We start from the raw sequence: 22,272 nt of genomic DNA on the forward strand, positions 1-22,272 counted from the left end.
CTATACCTGGGTTGGGGCAATCCCAGGCACAGCTACAGGTTGGGTGGAGAAGAGATTCAGAGCAGCCCTGCAGAGAAGGACTTGGAGGTGTTGGTTGATGAGAAACTTAACATGAGCCAGTAGTGTGCACTTGCAGCCCAGAAAGCCAAGTGTACCCTGGGCTGCATCAAAAGAGGTGTGACCAGCAGGTTGAAGGAGGTGGTCCTGCCCCTCTACTCTGCTCTCGTGAGACCTCACTTGGAGTATTATGTACAGTTCTGGTGTCCTCAACATAAAAAGGACATGGAGCTGTTGGAGCAAGTCCAGAGGAAGACCACGAGGATGATAAGAGGGCTAGAGCACCTCCCGTATGAAGACAGGCTGAGAACGTTGGGGCTCTTCAGCCTGGAGAAGAGAAGGCTGCGTGGAGACCTCATAGCAGCCTTCCAGTATCTGAAGGGGACCTATGAGGATGCTGGGGAGGGACTCTTCATTCGGGACTGTAGTGATAGGACAAGGGATAATGGCTTCAAACTTAAACAGGGGAAGTTTAGATTAGATATAAGGAAGAAGTTCTTTACAGTGAGGGTGGTGAGGCACTGGAATGGGTTGCCCAAGGAAGTTGTGGATGCTTCATCTCTGGCGGTGTTCAAGGCCAGGTTGGACAGAGCCTTGGGCGACATGGTTTAGCGCGAGGTGTCCCTGCCCATGGCAGGGGGGTTGGAACTAGATGATCTTAAGGTCCTTTCCAACCCTAACTATTCTATGATTCTATGATTTTATGATTCTACGATTCTGTGATTCTATGATTCTATACAAAGGTTAAAAGTTTCTTACAGCTCTATGGATGTCAGCTGCTAAGTTTTCCATTCCTGAACAATTTGGAAGTCACTATGTCAACAGTCAGAGGCAAATTTAAGAAAGAACTGCAGATCTAACTTGGAGTTAATTCATTGTCATAGAAAGAACAGTCAAGTCTATTTTTGCTGAACAATTCTATAATGCCTTAGAAGATGTGAAGATCTATCCTTTCTTTCCCTCCCTTTATCCTGTTTTGCAATAAGACTTTTCCATTTTCTTCAGTGACATTTCTACAGGTATTCAATATTATTTTTCAAACAGAAACAATAAAATCTCTACATTTATTGTTCAGAAAGACATAGGCAGCCTCATAAAAGAATGCTTAGTCTCAGATATTTCAGTTGTACACGCAGTGTTGAAAACATAAAAAAGTTCTTTAAAACAGTGAGCTGAGAAGACTGGTCAGCCTCTCTGACCCTTCTTACAGTGCTTTACCTCCCGGACATCTGAGAGAGAGCATGAATCTCCAGAATATGACAGCTCTGCAGGACCCAGAAAGTATTTCCATATACCTCATGAATCTCAAACTTTTATTATATAAAGCAGCTAGAGTGTTCTACTTGTGCCTTTTCCCTCTGCACCCTTCCCACAAGATATGATATAAATTTTCTGCTGTCTGATGCATATCTGCAGCACCAGAGGTTATGGCCACACCACATTCCATAAAGTGGCCACAGCTTTTTAAGTCCCTATTAATTGCTAAGAGCCACAAGTGGCTTTTTTTTCCAATTACTTAATTTGTCTCTTCCCAGGTTCACCTTAAGTTCACCTTCGCTGAGAACTATCATGTTTAGTTTGAAAGATATCTGTAAAAATAAACTCACTTGTCCATAGATAAATAACATGCCTCTCTTAAGGTACAATTCATTGTCATAGATGTATCAAAACAGGTCAAGTGCTCTTCTTCCTCTATGCATCCAAACAACATCCAAAACCTTTGTGAATTTTGCTTAAACTAATTATTCTTTCTTTCTTTGTCTGTGTTAGAAATTTCAAGGTATTTTAAGATTAAGAAAAAACTTCCTCCTTCATCTTGATTTGTATTCTTAGGGTGAGGTTTAGGTTACTTTTGTTAATACTTTCTGTTGAATGAAGCTCTGATAGAATAAACCTACCTAGAATACCTAGGATTTTCACTGGATTGATGCAGAGAGGAGGGGGGAAATAAAATCGTCTCTACACCCACAGGTTAGACATGTCAAGACCCAGAGACTCTCAGGGGTTCTCTGAATTTCTGTGGAGTTTGTGTTTGGGAAGGCTGGAGGAGGTGTGTTTGTTATCTTGCATTTGTTAACTATAGCTACTGTCCAAGGTCTCTACAATAGCAACAAATTGGTGACTTAAAACTGCCAATTAACCTAAAAGATGAAGGACACAAAATGCCAGTGAGCACAGATAATGTGACCATACCAATACTTCTGCTAGAAATACATCTGATCAAACCAGCACAGCCAGATATGAAGAATAGCAAAACAATGTTTTTAAAATCCAATTTCAAATTGTAGCCAATTGGCAATACTTCAGAAGAAGGAAAAAGATGTAATTAAATTATGAATCAAGAGGGATAAATAGTCTTCTCATATCTTTTGGAAGTAGCCAGGAAATAGCTAAGGAGTTGTAAACAGGTGCAGTAGCACAAGCACAATATGGTTGTCCAAACTTTCGATTAGGACTAGGCTAAATTGTTCCTGTCCTTTACTTCCAGGATATTTCAGAATAGAGTCTCCCCAAAGCTCTTTATAACAGTAATTCTGCCCACTGCTGCTGAATCCTGAGACACATAAATCTTTTATGTCAAACAGCAATTCAGAGTCAGGAGAAGAGAAGCCAACTGTTTCAAGTCCCAGTGTCCTGCTCTATTTGCTAGACAGCACTTCCTCCTTTCAGATTCCTAGTCAAAATATTTATAGGAGATTTATTCACATAGCTAGTAAGACTTCATATATTTCTAAATATATCCATTAGCACAAATGGGAATCATGCACTCGGTTAAGTTTGCCAAACAATGCTTTGCCAAAAATTTTTTGACCTAAGAAAGAGGAGGAGGGAGTTGTATATGCAGACCAGAATCTATAAAAGTGCTGGTAGGACCAAGTCTGTTCTGTCTCCACAGAAAGCTTCAAGGTAAGAGTATGGAGGGCTGGGTGCTAGCAGAATGTCACTGCAATCCTTCTGCTTATGGGACTGCTTTCATCAAAGGACTGTCTGTATCAATAGATTTTCTTTCCACTTTCAAGTCACCAGCATATTTTTGCCCTTGGGATTCCACGCAAAATAAGCAGGAAGTTGTCATTTCTGTTTTTCAGTATTGACTGCCTCCAGCCTGAAAGCCAGCTGGTATCACAAGAGGTAAGACTGATCTACCTACTCCATAGGAATACGTATCCTTGTCGGTGCCAGGTTGGATGGGGATCTGAGCAAGCTGTTCTAGTGGAAGGTGTCCCTGCCCATGGCAGGGTGTTGGAACTAGATGAGCTTTAAGGTTCCTTATGAACCAAACCATTCTGAGATTCTATGATTCTATTATTTTTATATATTTTATGCGGCAGTAAGGGCACTTCCTATATCCCTTTACATCTGTGCATACTAATGCAGTGCAATTTTATCTGAGGTGTACTGCCTAAAATAGCATAATTGCGTTGGACACATTTGTTTTCATACCTGCTGGAAAATAGTTGACCTTTTACCACACACAGAAGTGTTAAAAGGAGATTGACTGTAAACAGAAATCCAGGAAGAAGAAGGTGAATGAACAGCGCACACACAGATTTTGTCAAATCCCTCTATTTTTATTGAGAAGTTTTCCTCTTTTGATACAAGTTTATATTAAAGGATCAGCTTGAAATGGAAAACACAGAAAAACCAGAGAAGCAAACTCTCTGATTTCTAACTGAAAAAAAGCTTTGCGTATACAATTCACACCTGTGCTTCTGCTTATTTCACACATTTTTTCTTATGTTGCTCATCCTTTATATTTGATGCAAATTACATGGTGTAAAATGTGCAAGAAAGAAAGGATATAAGTGGGCTTTCAAGATTTCAGTAAGATTACTTCCCTTGGTATCTGCTGCTTTGTATTGAAAACTTTTATATTATGCCAATTAGTCTAATTTTTCTGCAGAACATACTAGAGCATATTAGAGCTAAAGAATTGAACACAGAAACTGGAATAAGGGAAAGAAAGTTAATATAAATCAAAGACACATATCTTCTTTAGGATCTAAATAAATTAAAGGATATCTAGAGTGATAAACAGACAAGACAAAGAGAAAAGTTGTAAGAATAGGCAGAGAACACTACAGACAGTCAGGTGTGTGGGGATAAGGCATTGCTTCCTTCACTCAGCGTTGTATCATGTCTCTCCACTTCAGCCCCGTGCTGTGCTGCACTCAATAAACTGCAGCCATGTCGACAGATGCCGAGATGGCTGTCTTTGGAGAGGCAGCTCCTTACCTCCGAAAGTCAGAAAAAGAGAGAATTGCTGCCCAGAACAAGCCTTTTGATGCTAAGACATCGGTCTTCGTGGTGCATTCTAAGGAATCTTATGTGAAAAGCACAATCCAGAGCAAAGAATCAGGAAAGGTCACTGTCAAGACTGAAGGTGGAGAGGTGGGTAAAATGCAAGACTTATAAACAACAGGAAATTCCCACTTTGAGCTCCTAGCTGACATGCATGTACCTTTCTTTCCTCTGTCAGACCCTGACCGTGAAGGAAGACCAAGTCTTTCCCATGAACCCTCCCAAGTATGATAAAATCGAGGACATGGCCATGATGACCCACCTCCATGAACCCGCTGTGCTGTACAACCTCAAAGAGCGTTATGCAGCCTGGATGATCTACGTAAGTACCAGCAGCAGTCTTCCTCTAGGTAGCTGCTCTTGGGAGGAACTGCTCTGCCAGGCGAAGTGGAAGCCAACATGCTGTCTCCCTTCCCCACAGACCTACTCGGGTCTCTTCTGTGTCACTGTCAACCCCTACAAGTGGCTGCCGGTGTACAACCCGGAGGTGGTGTTGGCCTACCGAGGCAAGAAGCGCCAGGAGGCCCCTCCACACATCTTCTCCATCTCTGACAATGCCTATCAGTTCATGCTGACTGGTGAGTGGTTCTCTCTCTCAGAGGGATTCTACCATGGAATTCTCTGAAGGAATACTCTGTCTTAGTAATATGAGGAGACTTTTTGAAAGCTTTCATAGTTCTGATGCATGCATACACTGTGTGCTTTACTATCTTCACACCATTGTTTCTACTGTTCTAAGTGAAAGACACCCCTGCATTCAGTGAGGTGTTCTGTCATTTTGCTTGTTTGTTTAAGTTCATTCTAACAGGTGAGTGGCTGTCAGAGGGATTCTATCAAAAGGATATTTTAACAATAATCACAGATTTTCCTTTTCTTAAGGCATCATTAGAGTTTTATTTCAGTCATATCATTAATCACTGCTAATTTAAACAGGATTTTTTCATGCTAGTATTTCTAAAAAGGAAGTATATTTCCACAGAAAGTTGTCAGGAAAACCAATAAGCCAAATGGACTAGGTGGAGCAGGGAATATAATTATGCCTATAATGAAATATTGAAACTGAGCAGGGTATGAAATCCATATGTAATGTGAAAATTCTGTCTAATGATGTCAAATTATTTCACCAAAGGGTTACAGAAAACATCTATATCACAAATGATCAGATTTGTCTTGATAAAACCATGACATGAAAAATTTAAATAGAATTATATACTGCTGCTAGTTTTGCTTCCACCATTCCATTCCTTTCTTTCCCTGTGCTATTGAGTTCAGAACTATTACCCAGTCTCAGGATTCTTTTGTCATGTATTCTTACTATGCCTCTCTAAATACAGTCTGTGTAGCAGAAAATTAATGCAGGACAAAAAAAAGACCATAGAGTGGAGTAGGGAGGAAGCATATGACTTTTCAAGATTTTTCAATGTCCATAGAAAAGTACTATAAAGTCATAGAATCATAGAACTCTTTGGGCTGGAAAGAATATTTAAAAATCATGTAGTCCTTCCCTCTGTCATTGGGAGGGACATCTTCCACTAGATTAGGTTGCTCAAAGTTCTCTCCAACCTGACCTGAAGCACTTGTAATGATGTGGCATCCACAACTTCTCTAAGCAACCTGTTCCACTGTCTCACAACTCTCATAATAAAATATTTCTTCTTTATATCCGATTTAAATCTACCCTCTTTCAGTTTAAAACTGCTGCCTCTTGTTCTGTCACTACAGACCGTCATCCTGTCACTGTAGACCACGGTAAAAATTTTTTCTCTGTCATTCTCGTAAGCTCCCTTTAAGTATTGAAAGGGCACAATAAGGTCTCTGTGGAGCCTTCTCTTCTCCAGTCTGAACAGCTCCAACTCTCTCAGCCTTTCTTCATAGCAGAGGTGCTCCAGATCTCGATTCATTTTCATGGCCCTCATCTGGACCAACTCTACCAGGTCCATGTCTTTCTTGTATTGGAGACCCGAAGGAGTATTCCAGGTGGGGTGTCACAAGAGCAAAGCAGAGGGACAGAGTCACGTACCTTGCCCTGCTGGCCACACTTCTTTTCATGCAGCCCAGAATTTGGTTGGCTTCCTGGGCTGCAAGTGCACATTGCCAGCTCATCCACCAGTACCCCTAAATCCTTCTCTACAGGCTGCTCTCACGGCAGCCATCCCGCAGTCTAGACTGATATTGGAGATTCCCACAATTGAGAGCAGGACTTTGCACTTGGTCTTGCTGAACTTCATGATGTCCACATAGGCCCACTCCTGAAGCCTGTAAAGGTCCCTCTGCATGGAAACCCTTCCCACCAGTGTATTAATTGCACCACTCAGTTTGGTGTCATCTGCAAACTAGCTAAGGCTGCACTCAATCCCTCTATGTAAGTCATTAATGGAGTTATTAAGTAGTACTGGTCCAGTACAAAACCTTGTGTGACACAACTCATTAACCATTGGGACATTAAGCCTTTGACTGCAACACTTTGGAATGAGTCAGTTCCTTACCCATCTGACAGTTTACCCACCAAACCCCTACCTCTCTAACTTAAAGGCAAGAGTGTTGTGCGTATGGTTAGAGGTAAGAATATGGTAAAATTGCTTTGCAAGGAATTGAAATAGAAAAAAAAATGTGTAGAAAAGGGAAGAAGACCATGTAGAATTCTTTTCTTGTCATAACTTACATGAACTACATTAATTTTCAGTCTTTGTTCTTCATTTACAAAACCTATTTCTTTCTGCCTCCTTCACAGATCGCGAGAACCAGTCGATCCTGATCACGTATGTACACTCCCTGCTCTAGTCCCTGAGGGGCTTCCAGGTGCCAGGGGGCCTCCTGCCTGACCACATGCTCTCTGCTTCTCTCTTTGGTTGCACAGCGGAGAATCTGGAGCAGGGAAGACTGTGAACACAAAGCGTGTCATCCAATACTTTGCAACAATTGCAGCGAGTGGGGACAAGAAGAAGGAAGAGCAGCAGACATCAGGCAAAATGCAGGTGAGGTCCTAGGGGTAGGAACCTGCAACTATCAAATTCATTGATGAGCTATATCATGAAAAAAAGATTTCTATTTTAGGGGACACTTGAGGATCAAATCATCAGTGCCAACCCACTGCTGGAGGCTTTTGGTAATGCCAAGACCGTGAGGAATGACAACTCCTCACGCTTTGTAAGTTGTTGCCTGGGACTAAATTACTTTTTAGCTGGCAGCATGCTGACTCAAATATTCTTGCTATCAGGACTGGTCAAACAGATTGGCTTTTCTGCTTCTTGCAGGGTAAGTTCATCAGAATCCATTTTGGTGCCACAGGGAAACTGGCTTCTGCTGACATTGAAACATGTAAGTGGCCCTCCTGGCCTCGTCCATTGCCTTCCAGCCTTCCTCAGTTCTTGCTCTAACTCTGTCCTACCATCCTTGCCAGATCTGCTGGAGAAGTCCAGAGTCACTTTCCAGCTCAAGGCAGAAAGAAGCTACCACATATTCTACCAGATAATGTCCAACAAGAAGCCAGAGTTAATTGGTAGGAAAGATCACTAACTTCTCCAGACAAAGATCACGGAACAGCAACTAACTCTTTATGTGCCGACTACCGTTGATCTGTATGTGTTTTGTCCTTCTTTCCAGAGATGTTACTGATCACCACTAACCCATATGACTATCAGTATGTGAGTCAAGGTGAGATCACAGTTCCCAGCATTAACGACCAGGAAGAGCTGATGGCCACAGATGTGAGTAATGCACAGAAGTTATCTTAGGTGGGCTCTGACCTTTACCAGGCATGGTACTTACTCTCATGATTCTGTTGCTAGAGTGCCATTGACATCCTAGGCTTCACCGCTGATGAGAAGACAGCCATCTACAAGCTGACAGGGGCTGTCATGCACTATGGCAACCTGAAGTTTAAGCAGAAGCAGCGTGAGGAGCAGGCAGAGCCAGATGGCACAGAAGGTACCAGCACAATCTCTACTGGAGCACAGTATAGACCAGAGCACTCACTAACACAGGCAGTAAAATTCATGGTCAGAATCATTGACTCAGCCTGCACATTTCCGCATATGTTAGTATTGTATTGTAAAATGGCTGAAAGGAATAAAATTGAAAGTAATCTGATAACAATGAACAGTAATAGTAGAATAGGCTACAAATAACATCTGTAACTTTACTTTGGTGACGTATTTTGCAGTGAAAATGTTTGGAGTAGTGTGCACTGATTCCATTGAAATCAGGTTTGTTGCAGAGACACTGGAATCCTCTTCTGAGGATTGCTCTAAACCTATGAACAAATTTATCAGCATGGCAAAGTCATCTTTTATTTTGCTCATTTTATTTGCTCGTAAAGCTGAGAACAAAGTGTGGCAGTGCATCTTCTCCACCTCCTGTGGACCCTGTTTCTGTGCCATCTTTCTATCTGCTTTTGAAAACATTGAGGAAAACACGCAATCTATTCCAGTATTTCACTATCCTTACTCATTGGAAACTTTTCTCCAGTTTCTAGCCTAAGTGTCTCTTGACACAATTTCAGACTGTTAGATCATGTCCAACATTCATGCAGAAATCTGCTATACTTTTGTATGATGACACATGCTGTGTCTGCTGGCAGTATTTGAATTCAGCGGTAAAGGCAATAGCACAAGGTTAAATGCCAAACTTTGTTTCAGGCTTATATATTTATTCTTAAAGGCATAATTTACACTCTTTACCTTGTTATCTTTACCAGAATTGACTTCTAATACTTGTTTTAAAGGAACACTAATGTCTGCTGGTACCTTATTTTGGTCTTTAGTTGCTGACAAGGCTGCCTATTTGATGGGTCTGAATTCAGCTGACCTGCTGAAGGCCCTTTGCTACCCCCGAGTCAAAGTTGGGAATGAATATGTGACCAAGGGTCAAACTGTGCAGCAGGTAACAAAACTCCCCATTTTGTTGACAAATCCTCTGGCCTTCCTCTTTTGATTTGCATAATAACTAGGAGCCTTCTGGGTTTTTTGTTTTAGGTCTACAATTCAGTAGGTGCCCTGGCAAAAGCCGTCTTTGAAAAGATGTTCTTGTGGATGGTTGTTCGTATTAACCAACAGTTGGATACCAAACAACCCAGACAGTACTTTATTGGTGTCCTGGACATTGCTGGCTTTGAGATCTTTGATGTAAGAACAGTGTTTTATTACCTTGCCTTTAGAAGTAACTCTAATATATGCCAAAGTACTTCAGAAGGAATTATGCCTTTTTTTTCTTTTCCTCAGAAATGGTTTGATCTTTTGAGATTGAATCTAAAGTATCATGATCCCCACAGATTTTTAATTGGGAATAAGTTTTGGTGTTGTACATATACCAGTGGAAATGTGTAAATGCAGGTTTTTTTACTGTTTACAAACTGTAGACTAACATGACATTTCATATCTATGTGCAGAGACATCAGTTCCTTAGTCAAAACTTGTGATTAGAAGTCTTGGGACATGCTTTGAAATCAGCATTTGGAAATGTTGGATAAACTGTTGCAGTTTGGGCTCTCCAATAACTGAATTTGCCCAGTCTACTAGATATCAAAACTGACAAGTCTGACAACTGGCCCAAGCTTCCAGGGGTCATAAACATTTGGATAAAGTTTAGATTGACAAAAGAGACATACTGACAGCAATTACAAACTCCTGGTTGAGCAAAGAAGAAACAATTGCAGATCCTGCTGTGATTTGGTACAAAAAGCCAGCACAGTTCTTTATCCCTAACTTTTTAAATTTACATTAATAGTAATCTTTATTTGCAATTGTGCAGTTCAACAGCCTGGAGCAGCTGTGCATCAACTTCACCAATGAGAAACTGCAACAGTTCTTCAACCACCACATGTTCGTACTGGAGCAGGAGGAGTACAAGAAGGAAGGAATTGAATGGGAGTTCATTGACTTTGGGATGGACCTGGCTGCCTGCATTGAGCTCATTGAGAAGGTATTTGTGCAATTCAAACCTAACATTTCAGAAATGCATTAGTCTTTTATATCTTTATAAATGTAGCTTGAAATGGTAGATATGATATTGTAAATACATTACAAATACATTGTAAGCTTATTTTACAACTTGCTATGCTGAGAAGAAAAATCCCTGGGAGCGGGGATTTAATGTTGTCCCACTCAGGAAACTATTTGTTTATCTGTGATTCTTTCTGCCTTTCCACCTCTTCCTTCTTCCTTCTGCTTCTCCCAGCCCATGGGCATCTTCTCCATCCTGGAAGAGGAGTGCATGTTCCCCAAGGCAACTGACACCTCTTTCAAGAACAAGCTCTATGACCAGCATCTGGGCAAGTCCAACAACTTCCAGAAGCCCAAGCCTGGCAAAGGCAAGGCTGAGGCTCACTTCTCGCTGGTGCACTATGCTGGCACAGTGGACTACAACATCAGTGGCTGGCTTGACAAGAACAAGGACCCCTTGAATGAAACTGTTGTGGGGCTGTATCAGAAATCATCCCTGAAGACACTGGCCTTACTTTTTGCATCTGCTGGAGAAGCAGGTCAGTTCTGTGAAATTCATATTTTAATCAGCCAGAGTGTTGTAAAGGAACTGCATGTTGTTCAGATTCTCCCATGTCTGCAATTTTTCAGTAAAGGAAAACATTAAATGTATTTCAGGCCTTCTACTCAGGTAGAATAGTCTCTTGGCTTATCACACACCTTTCGTCCTGTGTTCCTTTAGATTGAGTGTTGACTCTGTTTCCTGCTGCTTCCTAAGCTCCTTTCTTAGCATGACTAATACATATAAAGAAGCTTCTTGGTGTCTCATAGAGAAAAATTTTACAAAACAAAGTTTTGAAACTTTAAATCTTTTTTTGCTCTTCTTCAGAGGCTAGTGGTGGTGGTGGCGGTGGCAAGAAGGGAGGCAAGAAGAAGGGTTCTTCTTTCCAGACTGTATCAGCTCTTTTCAGGGTAAGTACAAAAGTCATTCTCTCTATTTTCTCCATCTCTCTCTCTATTGTAATTTTAATTTTAATTTTGATTTTGGTTAAAGATTGTGAAACCTCACACTAACTCCAACAAGGCTGTTTTATTGCACCTGTGAAAATTTTTCTGCACCAAGAACATTTCTTCATTTCCTTATAAAAGAACTGACTGCAAGTTAGCTGAGGTCAGCTCAGAAAGATACATCTTGATCTAGCCTTTCTGCCAGTTTTGGAAAAAGTACTTAGGTACTTGGAAAAAGTACTTAGGTACATACAAATGTATGTGCATTTGGACATGATTATACATATGAAGACAAGGCAATAGGGAAATGCCACCAATGGACAGAGCTTAAGGCAGATGGAAATACATTTATTTCAGCACCTGCATGCAGCTAGCTACTATCTGGCATCCTGAACAGTTTTTCATACTATAAAAAAAGTACTTGAGCAGCTTTGCTCCTGCTCCAAACCAGGGCTAACCTGGGAACTGTTCGGACCTAGCTAGTGAAAGGAATTGCTAAAATCAGAGAGAGGTCATGGATTTGCTTTTAGAAACACTTCTAGAAAGTGGTGCTGTGGGACCTGTCACTCATGCCTTTTCTCTACAGCTTGTGGCCCCATTCTCACTGAACAGGGAGTCTTTCTTGTCTTCCCCTGATCCACCAACTATATCTTCACAAGTAGCACCCAATGCCATTAACCTTCCCCTTCCCATCCCTCTCTGCAAAACTAGTCCTTGCCCCTCTTACCTTTTGTCCTATTCTTGGTTTTGTTTCCATGCCCATGAATAGTCAGCATCTTCTGTACAGTGAGAATCATCTTTCACTCAAAATTATGATTTTTGCCACGATCTTCTGGTCATTATTCCCCATAGGTGTCTTGTCTGAGTGTATGTATCCCTCAGTCTCATGAGAAGACATTACACAGTTTTGTGACTTTCTCTCATGCTTAAGACTGAAAGGCAAAAGAAAACATATGGCTGGCTATAGGTGGGAATAATAAACTCGTTGTAGCTTTCTAACAGTTTTCGCACATTTGACAGTATAACTGTGGAGGTACCATTTGTTAATGAAAAACCTTTACTCATGAACCCACAGGAGAACCTAAACAAGCTGATGACCAATCTACGGAGCACTCACCCACATTTTGTGCGCTGTATCATCCCCAATGAAACGAAAACACCTGGTAAGAACCTCAAGTAGAGAGAAACAATATTGCAATGCAGCCATTATTCTCTATGCTTTAACAGGAAGTATCAAATAATTGTCTTATTTGCCTAGGTGCGATGGAGCACGAACTGGTGCTACACCAGCTGCGCTGTAACGGCGTGCTGGAAGGCATCAGGATTTGCAGGAAGGGATTCCCCAGCAGAATCCTCTATGCTGACTTTAAACAGAGGTCAGTTTCTTTTCTGCTCTCCATTCTGTCTTTATTACATAAGTTGTAATTCCTACCAATTTTAAGATTTGTCATTACTTTTTAATATCTGAATGATAAATATTGCAAGATAAATATCAAAAAACTGAAAGAAGAGGAAAATAATGAAATGTATAACCAAAGTCTAACATGTAAGGCTAGAAAAAGAGAAATTGTTGAGAAATTAAGAGATGTCAGGCGTCCTCACTATTTGCTGTTCATCACACAACTAAACTTTGCCAGCGTCTCTGAATATGGAAGCACAATAAAGCTACACAAATCAGTGATCACAAGATTTAAAAATGCAGATTGGCATATGGCTTCAACACGTTCTCAAATAAAATTTCCAAACTCTGTAGAGTGCTTTGGCCATTGTATCAGCTGCAAGTTTCAGGGGAAGATGCTTTCTTCCTATACACATAGTGGCAATGTTCCTCTCTAGGAATTTTCTACAGCATAGCTTAAGTGAAAAAGATCTTGGGCTGAAACGACTGGAGTTCAGTGTCCTTTTCTCATCTACGACTGATCACCTAAAGGCAGTAAAAGTTTCCCTAACTTTATTATCAGACTAGAACTTCAGTATAACTGTATCTCTAAACAAGAGGTGAAATTCCAACTTCCTCAGCCCAATTCTGCTGCACAGACTGATGGTAATTTCAATAAACAGTTATGACTTGAGCGACCTGAGCATAAACCCTTATGACTTATACCCTTACAGCTTGAGATTGCCTTCATTCGTATTTCCTCCTCATTCCACAGGTACAAGGTGCTCAACGCCAGTGCGATCCCAGAGGGACAGTTCATTGACAGCAAGAAAGCTTCTGAGAAGCTTCTTGGGTCAATTGATGTGGACCACACCCAGTACAAATTTGGTCACACCAAGGTATAAACCTTTCTTGAGTCATTCACTGCATCTCTGTGCTCTGCTCTACCTGCCAGTGACGTGCAGCAACATTCCCTTTCTCAAGGTGTTCTTCAAAGCTGGGCTGCTGGGACTCCTGGAGGAGATGAGGGATGAGAAGCTGGCACAGCTCATCACCCGCACACAGGCCAGATGTAGGGGCTTCCTGATGAGAGTGGAGTACCAGAGAATGGTGGAGAGAAGGTAGACATTCCTCATCTGCAGTTAAAGTCATTGTACTTGGAGGAAAGTGTTGACACTTGTCCTCCTGAAAATATTTAATGTACATTTTAATTATGCTTCAGGGAGTCCATCTTCTGCATCCAGTACAATGTTAGGTCCTTCATGAATGTGAAGCACTGGTCCTGGATGAAGCTGTTCTTCAAGATCAAGCCCTTGCTGAAGAGTGCAGAATCTGAGAAGGAGATGGCCAACATGAAGGAAGAGTTTGAGAAAACCAAGGAAGAGCTTGCAAAGTCTGAGGCAAAGAGGAAGGAGCTGGAGGAGAAAATGGTGAAACTCGTGCAAGAGAAAAATGATCTGCAGCTCCAAGTGCAGGCTGCAAGTATTATTAGCATATTTCTTGCAGGGGAAAACATGTAAGGTCTAAGTCCTCTCTCATAGCTTGGAAGTCTCACACCGCATACTAAATTTCCTTAGAAACTATTTTAATCTGAAACACTGAAGGTAAAATACGGATCACTCCGTGTCAGGTTCTAACTTGGGAATGACTTCTTAAGTCTCCATGTCTACAGGAATGTTTCTCCATGCAAGCTCGCAATGTAAGCTTCAACTGTGGTCACTAGAGATATAGTACATATTAACAGAGTCTGGAAATCAATTCAGTTGACTACTGACTCTGATTTTAATCAGTTACCCGAACTAAAAGAGCCTTCTGTTTTTTAATTATGTGCATGGTATTTTATCTGTCCTACTCGGCTACTATTCCAGAAAGACTCACATACCTTCTACATCTTAACCGTGAGCCCTATGTGGTTTCAAATGTTCCATGGAAGATCAAAAGATTTGTAACATTTACACAACACTCTTCTGTCTTTAAGTGTCTACTTCACATCTTCAAGAAAAAGTCAGATTCAAATGAAAACCACCAATTGCAAATAGATTATGTACCACTTTATCTGGAACAAGACCAGCAATAAGTCAGTCCTGCCAAGAAAAGATTTTACAGAGATAAAACAAAAAGACCTGTGCACAATTATATTCACATATCAACTTTCAGGGAAAGCGATCAAAATCCGTAAGAAAAGAAGTATATTTGGATACTTAGATATGTCCAAATAAGCAAGAAAGAATATTTAATGAGAGTAAAAATATTAGAATAAGATCCTACCCTAATTTAAAAGAGGTTGTGCAAAAATGATTTCCCACAAGATAATAAAAAATAGGAATTCCATGGGGATTTTTCAACAGGAAATATCCTTTTTATATTCAGCTTTTGCTAAATCTGGCAATTAGCAAATAATACTATGTTTCTCTAACAGGAAGCTGATGCTTTAGCTGATGCTGAAGAAAGATGCGACCAGCTCATCAAAACCAAAATCCAGTTGGAAGCCAAAGTTAAAGAGGTGACTGAAAGAGCTGAGGATGAGGAGGAAATTAATGCTGAGCTGACAGCCAAGAAGAGGAAACTGGAGGATGAATGTTCAGAGCTGAAGAAAGATATCGATGACCTTGAGTTAACACTGGCCAAGGTTGAGAAAGAAAAACATGCTACTGAAAACAAGGTATGAGGCAGAACCTGTCACTCATGCTCTAGAAAAAAACACTGTGTTGTTACAGGACTTCTGTACCTACTTCCTTTGTTTTCACTTCCTCCTTTCTTCTCAAAGGTGAAAAACCTCACAGAGGAGATGGCAGCCCTGGACGAGAACATCGCCAAGCTGACAAAAGAGAAGAAAGCCCTCCAAGAGGCCCATCAGCAGACACTGGATGACCTGCAGGCAGAAGAGGACAAAGTCAATACACTGACGAAAGCTAAGACCAAGCTGGAGCAACAAGTGGATGATGTAAGCACACAGGCATACAGCAAGAACAGGGCAGGTATGCGGTTAGAACTGGTGGGCAGAGCACTGATGGTCTTGCTCATTTCAGCTGGAAGGGTCCCTGGAGCAAGAGAAGAAACTGCGCATGGACCTCGAGAGAGCTAAGAGGAAACTCGAAGGAGACCTGAAGCTGGCCCAGGACAATATCATGGATTTGGAAAATGATAAGCAGCAACTGGATGAGAAACTGAAGAAGTAAGTGTGGCTGTGGGGCACCTGAGCGCTGGGCTCATGCCCTTGTCATTTTTCTTTCAGCTCTAACACAGTTTCCTCTGCCCAAAGGAAAGACTTTGAAATTAGCCAGATCCAAAGCAAAGTTGAAGATGAGCAAACCCTGGGCATGCAATTACAGAAGAAGATTAAAGAATTGCAGGCAAGTCTCTGTTCCTTCCCCTCTCTCACCCAGCCTCAGGTCAGGTAAGAGGAGAGCAGAGGTGTGAAGGGTCCCTGATGTTCCCCAGGCTCGTACTGAGGAACTGGAGGAAGAAATTGAGGCAGAGCGAACCTCTCGGGCAAAAGCAGAGAAGCATCGGTCTGACCTCTCGAGGGAGCTGGAGGAGATCAGCGAGCACCTGGAAGAAGCAGGAGGGGCTGCAGCAGCTCAGGTTGAGATGAACAAGAAGCGTGAGGCCGAGTTCCAGAAGATGCGTCGTGACCTCGAAGAGGCCACGCTGCAGCATGAAGCCACGGCTGCTGCCCTGCGGAAGAAGCACGCGGACAGCACTGCTGAGCTTGGGGAGCAGATCGACAACCTGCAGCGAGTGAAGCAGAAGCTGGAGAAGGAGAAGAGTGAGCTGAAGATGGAGATCGATGACTTGGCCAGTAACATGGAGTCCGTCTCCAAAGCCAAGGTACGCAAATACCTTCTAGATATTCCTGCCCCAATAGAAATCTAGAAAAATTTTCTAGAGAAAACTAGAAAATAGGACTTTTTGCTGCTGCTGTTATTAAGTTTTTGCATTACAAAACCCCTCTGCTTCCATATGTTTCCACACAGGCAAATCTGGAGAAGATGTGTCGCACGCTGGAAGACCAGCTGAGTGAGATTAAGACAAAGGAAGAAGAGCATCAGCGCATGATCAATGACCTCAGTGCTCAAAGAGCTCGTCTGCAGACAGAGTCAGGTGAGAGAACCTCCTCTGTGTCCTTGAATAGGAGAGAATCCCGAAAGAGGTTTTTTGGGTCACGAATGACACTGCATATTTTTCCTTTATTTGTGCTTTTCTAGGTGAATATTCACGCCAAGTGGAGGAAAAAGAATCGCTGATTTCTCAGCTGTCAAGAGGCAAGCAGGCTTTCACCCAACAGATTGAGGAGCTCAAGAGGCACTTAGAAGAAGAGATAAAGGTAAAAAGATATTATGATAAATGTATGAAATCGCAGAATCTACAAAATGAGAGGGAGAAAAATCTTCAATAATGCAGTGTTTACCAACCTGGAAAGTGTATTCCAGCCCTACAGCCTAGCCATTAATTCGTTTTGCAGTAGCCATCAATAATGGAGATTTTTCAGGATTTTTCCATTCATTGTCACGCTAAAATTTTCCCCACTCTTGTTGTTGCAGGCCAAAAACGCGCTCGCCCATGCCTTGCAGTCTGCTCGCCATGACTGTGACTTGCTCCGGGAACAATATGAGGAGGAGCAGGAAGCCAAGGGCGAGCTCCAGCGTGCCTTGTCCAAGGCCAACAGCGAAGTGGCCCAGTGGAGAACCAAATACGAGACAGACGCTATTCAGCGCACGGAGGAGTTGGAGGAGGCCAAGTATGTAGGGATATAGAATGGCTGGAGAAGAGTGAGAATCTGCAGGGAAATGGGAGTCTCTGAGACCGGGTTATGATGGGGGGATGAAGACTGGGGTATAGTGTCTTTGCAGTAGAGGGCAGAGATGGAGAAAGAAAAAGTGTCCTGTGGAAAAATAGACTGGAAGGAGAAATGTCGCCATTATGGCTAGCATGGTTAAGGCAGGCTTAATAATCACCAGGTGCTGGGACACAGCAGTGGCAGACCCTTCACCTCTAACCTGCAGCTGTACTTACCACATTGCAGGAAGAAGCTGGCACAGCGCCTGCAGGATGCAGAGGAACATGTTGAAGCTGTCAATGCCAAATGTGCCTCCCTGGAAAAGACAAAGCAGAGGCTGCAGAATGAAGTGGAGGACCTGATGATTGACGTGGAGAGATCAAATGCTGCCTGTGCAGCTCTGGATAAGAAGCAGAAGAACTTTGACAAGGTCTTTTGGGCTCCAGCCTGGGGGCTCCTGGACAGAGCATCCCCTCCTGATTGTCACATCCATCCTAACACCCCATTTCTCTTCAGATCCTGGCAGAATGGAAGCAGAAGTATGAGGAAACACAGGCTGAGCTGGAAGCCTCCCAGAAGGAGGCTCGCTCTCTCAGCACGGAGCTGTTTAAGATGAAGAATGCCTATGAGGAGTCCTTGGACCACCTGGAAACGCTGAAGCGTGAGAACAAGAACTTGCAGCGTAAGTCCCTGTCCCTCTGCTCCTGGCAGGGCTTTCTCACCACCCACCAGCACCCACCGCTTCACATGGCTCTGTGCCTGCAGGTGGGCAAAGATGCCTGTCACCTTGGTGTGTCAGGGCCCTTCCCATTCTGCTCTGTGCCCGACCATGCCATTGATCCTTGTTTCCACAGAGGAGATCTCTGACCTCACGGAGCAGATTGCAGAGGGAGGAAAAGCGATTCATGAGCTGGAGAAAGTCAAGAAGCAGATTGAGCAGGAGAAATCTGAGCTCCAAGCCTCCCTGGAGGAAGCTGAGGTACATCCTTCTGTTCTGAGCTGTTCACTTACAATACAGTTTAGCAACCTCAGATACAATTTATGAAATTACATGCATAGAGAATAATCTATAGGCACCAGAATCAGGGAAATTTGGACATTATTAAAGTCTTTGGATATACAGAAGTCTTTCCTGCACTGACAAACCTTATGCTATATATTATGCTCAAGAACAAAATGATTGACATTGATATTTATATAATTAACAAACATTTACTTTTTTTTTTTCAGGCTTCCCTGGAACATGAAGAGGGCAAGATCCTGCGCCTCCAACTTGAGCTCAACCAGGTCAAGTCTGAGATTGACAGGAAGATAGCAGAGAAAGATGAGGAGATTGACCAGATGAAAAGAAACCACCTCAGAATTGTGGAGTCCATGCAGAGCACCCTGGATGCTGAGATCAGGAGCAGGAATGAAGCCCTGCGGCTGAAGAAGAAGATGGAGGGAGACTTAAATGAAATGGAGATCCAGCTCAGCCATGCCAACCGCTTGGCTGCTGAGGCACAGAAGAACCTGAGAAACACACAGGGAGTGCTCAAGGTACAGCACAATGAAACAGGTGCTCACTGGCTTATGAATCAGCTAAATATTTCACTGTTGTACAGTTCTATCAGATCTATAATGATCTATAAGGAATAGGAAAATATACTTCACGGTCTTTCTTGTCTTTCTTTCCAGGATACTCAGCTACACTTGGATGATGCTCTCAGGGCACAGGAGGACCTGAAGGAGCAGGTGGCCATGGTGGAGCGTAGAGCAAACCTGTTGCAGTCTGAAATTGAGGAGCTACGGGCAGCTCTGGAGCAGATGGAGCGGACGAGAAAAGTGGCAGAGCAGGAACTGATGGATTCAAGTGAGAGAGTTCAGCTCCTCCATACCCAGGTCAGTGTAGAAATACATTTAGTATTTATATTTTTTCTCCATACAGATGAAATAACGGAAGACTGGCTGAACTGTAACATTTGTAAAATACCCTGTAAATTTCACACTGTGGATAACAAATATTAAGTATGATTTTTCAGTTGCAGATATGAATTTCACTAGACTACAGTGCAGATACCTTAGAAGTCATAAATTCAGAGAGATGTGTGAGGTTCTTACCCTACAACTCAATTGAGCTTAACAGGTTTCAGGTTTACTTTTGAGACTGTAAAGTCAAACTTAGGTTGATCATAAATAAAATAGGAATACACTAATACAGTTACTGACATCATTTAACAATGTCATTTTAAATATTCTAGATCACCATTTAAAATTTTTGCTGCCACAAGATTGAAAACTGTAAGCAAATATTACACCTTATATCTTTGTAAGTCTTTATAATTCCTTCTCTAATGACTGAAAAACTGTGAGGAAAGACTTTATGGAGGATGTTCTTGAAATAAGGAAGCACATCATGGCTGAGAAACTAACAGCTACTGCTGTAGCTCCTTTAGAACAGAATCCCATGTGACCCGATGGCACAATTCCCATTAAAAAACAATATTTATGCAATCTTCTTGATATCATATCACAAGGTAATAAAAAGAAAATTGTCGTGTTGATGCTCTTCAACAGAACACCAGCTTGATCAACACCAAGAAGAAGCTGGAAACAGACATTGCCCAAATCCAGGGTGAAATGGAGGATACTATCCAGGAAGCCCGTAATGCTGAAGAGAAGGCCAAGAAGGCCATCACAGATGTAAGTCGGGCGCTCCTTTCATTGCTGATGATGGATGTATTCTCCCCCAAAATGTCTCCAGGCCCAAAGTGGCTTTGACCCTTTGCTCTCATCAGGCAGCCATGATGGCAGAAGAGCTGAAGAAGGAGCAGGACACCAGCGCCCACCTGGAGAGGATGAAGAAGAACCTGGACCAGACAGTGAAGGATCTGCAGCACCGTCTGGATGAGGCTGAGCAGTTGGCACTGAAGGGAGGCAAGAAGCAAATCCAGAAGCTGGAGGCCAGAGTGCGTAGGGCTGGTATTTGTGTATGAGTGAACATGTGCCTTGGAGAGATACCAGGGAAGCTCCAAAGATGGGCCTGTGATTGCAGGTGCGGGAGCTGGAAGGGGAGGTTGATGCTGAGCAGAAGCGCAGCGCTGAAGCTGTGAAGGGTGTGCGCAAGTACGAGAGGAGGGTGAAGGAGCTGACCTACCAGGTAAGGCAGGAGGCTTCTTTGTGTGGACATACTCTTTTTCCAGGACTTCAAAATGTTGGCACATTGCCTTCCAGGAGGATTTATTTCTGTACCTCCATCAGTGACACACTTTACAGGATTTTGGCCTCTGTCTTTCTGGACAGCACAAGGAATGTTACTCCCTGTGTTTCACATTCATGAAATTTGCAGAAAGAGGCAAGTTAGGCTTTCTATTATTTGCCATTCTCTGTAGTCTGAGGAAGACCGGAAGAATGTTCTCAGGCTCCAAGATCTAGTGGACAAGCTGCAAATGAAAGTGAAGTCCTACAAGAGACAAGCTGAGGAGGCTGTAAGTACCACCCTGGCCCAAGTCAGAATTCCTTCTGTTAGAAATGGAATTCTTAGCGTCTTCTTCTGTCCAATTTTTTGAAACCTTGACTGTTTTGATGCATTTGCTGCTACAAGAGAGTGGGGAATGTAAAATTAAGAATTTCTAGTTTTGTGAGGAACTGTTTTCCTCGTCTCTGTTTTCCTCTAAGCCTCTCTTCTCACATCTGTTTCTTGCTCCCTATGCTACCCTGTGTGTCAGAGGCAGCTTCTAGTCTGCCATTAACACTGCCTAGACAATGCTGTGTGTAATGTGGTCTTCTTGACATTCCAATGTTCTTTGTCTTCTGGCAAACTTAACATCCGGAGCAGCTTCTTACCTTGTTTTTGAACCTGCCCTGCTTGCCCAGCTGTGGCATTTGAATGTTTGTTTGCCCAATTTTCAGATATTAAATCTCACTGCCAGTTGTTTTCACAACTCTCTCCCCGCACAGGAGGAGCTGTCCAATGTCAACCTCTCCAAGTTCCGAAAGATCCAGCACGAGCTGGAGGAAGCCGAGGAGCGGGCTGACATTGCAGAGTCCCAGGTCAACAAGCTCCGAGCCAAGAGCCGGGAGTTTCATGGCAAGAAGATAGAAGAGGAAGAGTGAGGCTGCCATGAGGCAGCAAAGTGACCTGGGGGCTGCACAAAATGTGAACTCTTGGTTGCTTTCTCCTGTAATTAGTCTTTGTAACCATATCAATGTCTAGAGAATAAAGACCGTAGATTCCTCTGCAGCAGAAGCAGTGCTTTTGGTTGTTACAGTTAATTCTGTCAAAAAGCTCCAAGCCAAGAGCCTAGAGTTTCATAAGAAGATAGAAGAGGAAGAACGAGGGTCCCAAGGCTAAAAAGTGACCTGAGGCATGCATAAAATGTAAATCTCAGTGTTGCTGCTTCTGTAACTATCATTTATGTCTAGGTAATAAAGACAGTAGAGATTTTTGCAAAGAACAGAGATTAGCATGCAAAAAATCTCTCTCCTCCTAGTTAAGAATGCACCCTTACCCCTCTTTCCCTATGTGCATGCCCTTATGCTCCACAATCAGTCTTATACAGGCCAGTTTCACATGTACTTCTAAGATATTCCAGCCAAAGTTCAAGGAATATCATGCAAAGGCCTAAGAAAACCAACCCTTTCTCCAAGCTATTACATCACAGGTTGTGTAAAGTTGGGCAGTAAAGCTGCACAGAAGCACAGCCGGGTGGTCAGCTTAGTGGGACAACTGAGCGAGGACTATTGAAAACACACAGTACATATCTCAAATGTAGTGGCGTGTCCTGTACCATCAAAGCAGGGAAAAAGTGCTTAGTGGAGAACTGTCCTGTGCTGTTCAATTGTGAGAG

The 22,272-nt window shown here is 42.6% G+C and overlaps 1 protein-coding gene across 6 annotated transcripts; it reads left to right on the forward strand.

The window, feature by feature from the left end:
* The first annotated feature begins 4,245 nt into the window (after nucleotides 1-4,245).
* Nucleotides 4,246-21,660, forward strand: LOC115616514 (myosin-1B). Of its 6 annotated transcripts, XM_030505835.1 has the most exons (39): nucleotides 4,246-4,449; nucleotides 4,538-4,681; nucleotides 4,781-4,937; nucleotides 7,091-7,118; nucleotides 7,217-7,334; nucleotides 7,414-7,506; nucleotides 7,614-7,677; nucleotides 7,760-7,858; nucleotides 7,963-8,066; nucleotides 8,148-8,286; nucleotides 9,122-9,240; nucleotides 9,333-9,482; nucleotides 10,108-10,278; nucleotides 10,534-10,837; nucleotides 10,903-10,912; nucleotides 11,174-11,249; nucleotides 12,361-12,448; nucleotides 12,544-12,661; nucleotides 13,439-13,562; nucleotides 13,648-13,784; nucleotides 13,886-14,141; nucleotides 15,083-15,325; nucleotides 15,431-15,607; nucleotides 15,693-15,838; nucleotides 15,926-16,016; nucleotides 16,105-16,494; nucleotides 16,641-16,767; nucleotides 16,872-16,990; nucleotides 17,208-17,404; nucleotides 17,690-17,873; nucleotides 17,960-18,125; nucleotides 18,298-18,422; nucleotides 18,674-18,982; nucleotides 19,121-19,324; nucleotides 20,000-20,125; nucleotides 20,221-20,391; nucleotides 20,478-20,582; nucleotides 20,815-20,910; nucleotides 21,383-21,660. In XM_030505835.1, the coding sequence occupies exons 1-39, from the start codon at nucleotides 4,246-4,248 to the stop codon at nucleotides 21,536-21,538; spliced, it is 5,835 nt and encodes a 1,944-aa protein (XP_030361695.1). In that variant the 3' UTR covers nucleotides 21,539-21,660. The 6 variants fall into 6 exon arrangements, with proteins under 6 accessions (XP_030361695.1, XP_030361693.1, XP_030361692.1 ...); XM_030505833.1 differs by lacking the exon at nucleotides 10,903-10,912 and having other exon boundaries at nucleotides 10,534-10,841; nucleotides 13,886-14,145; nucleotides 15,087-15,325; XM_030505832.1 differs by lacking the exon at nucleotides 10,903-10,912 and having other exon boundaries at nucleotides 10,534-10,841.
* Nucleotides 21,661-22,272: the final 612 nt, after the last annotated feature.

This window comes from Strigops habroptila, chromosome 14 (assembly GCF_004027225.2).
Source record: "Strigops habroptila isolate Jane chromosome 14, bStrHab1.2.pri, whole genome shotgun sequence".
Classification (NCBI taxonomy): Eukaryota; Metazoa; Chordata; class Aves; order Psittaciformes; family Psittacidae; genus Strigops; species Strigops habroptila.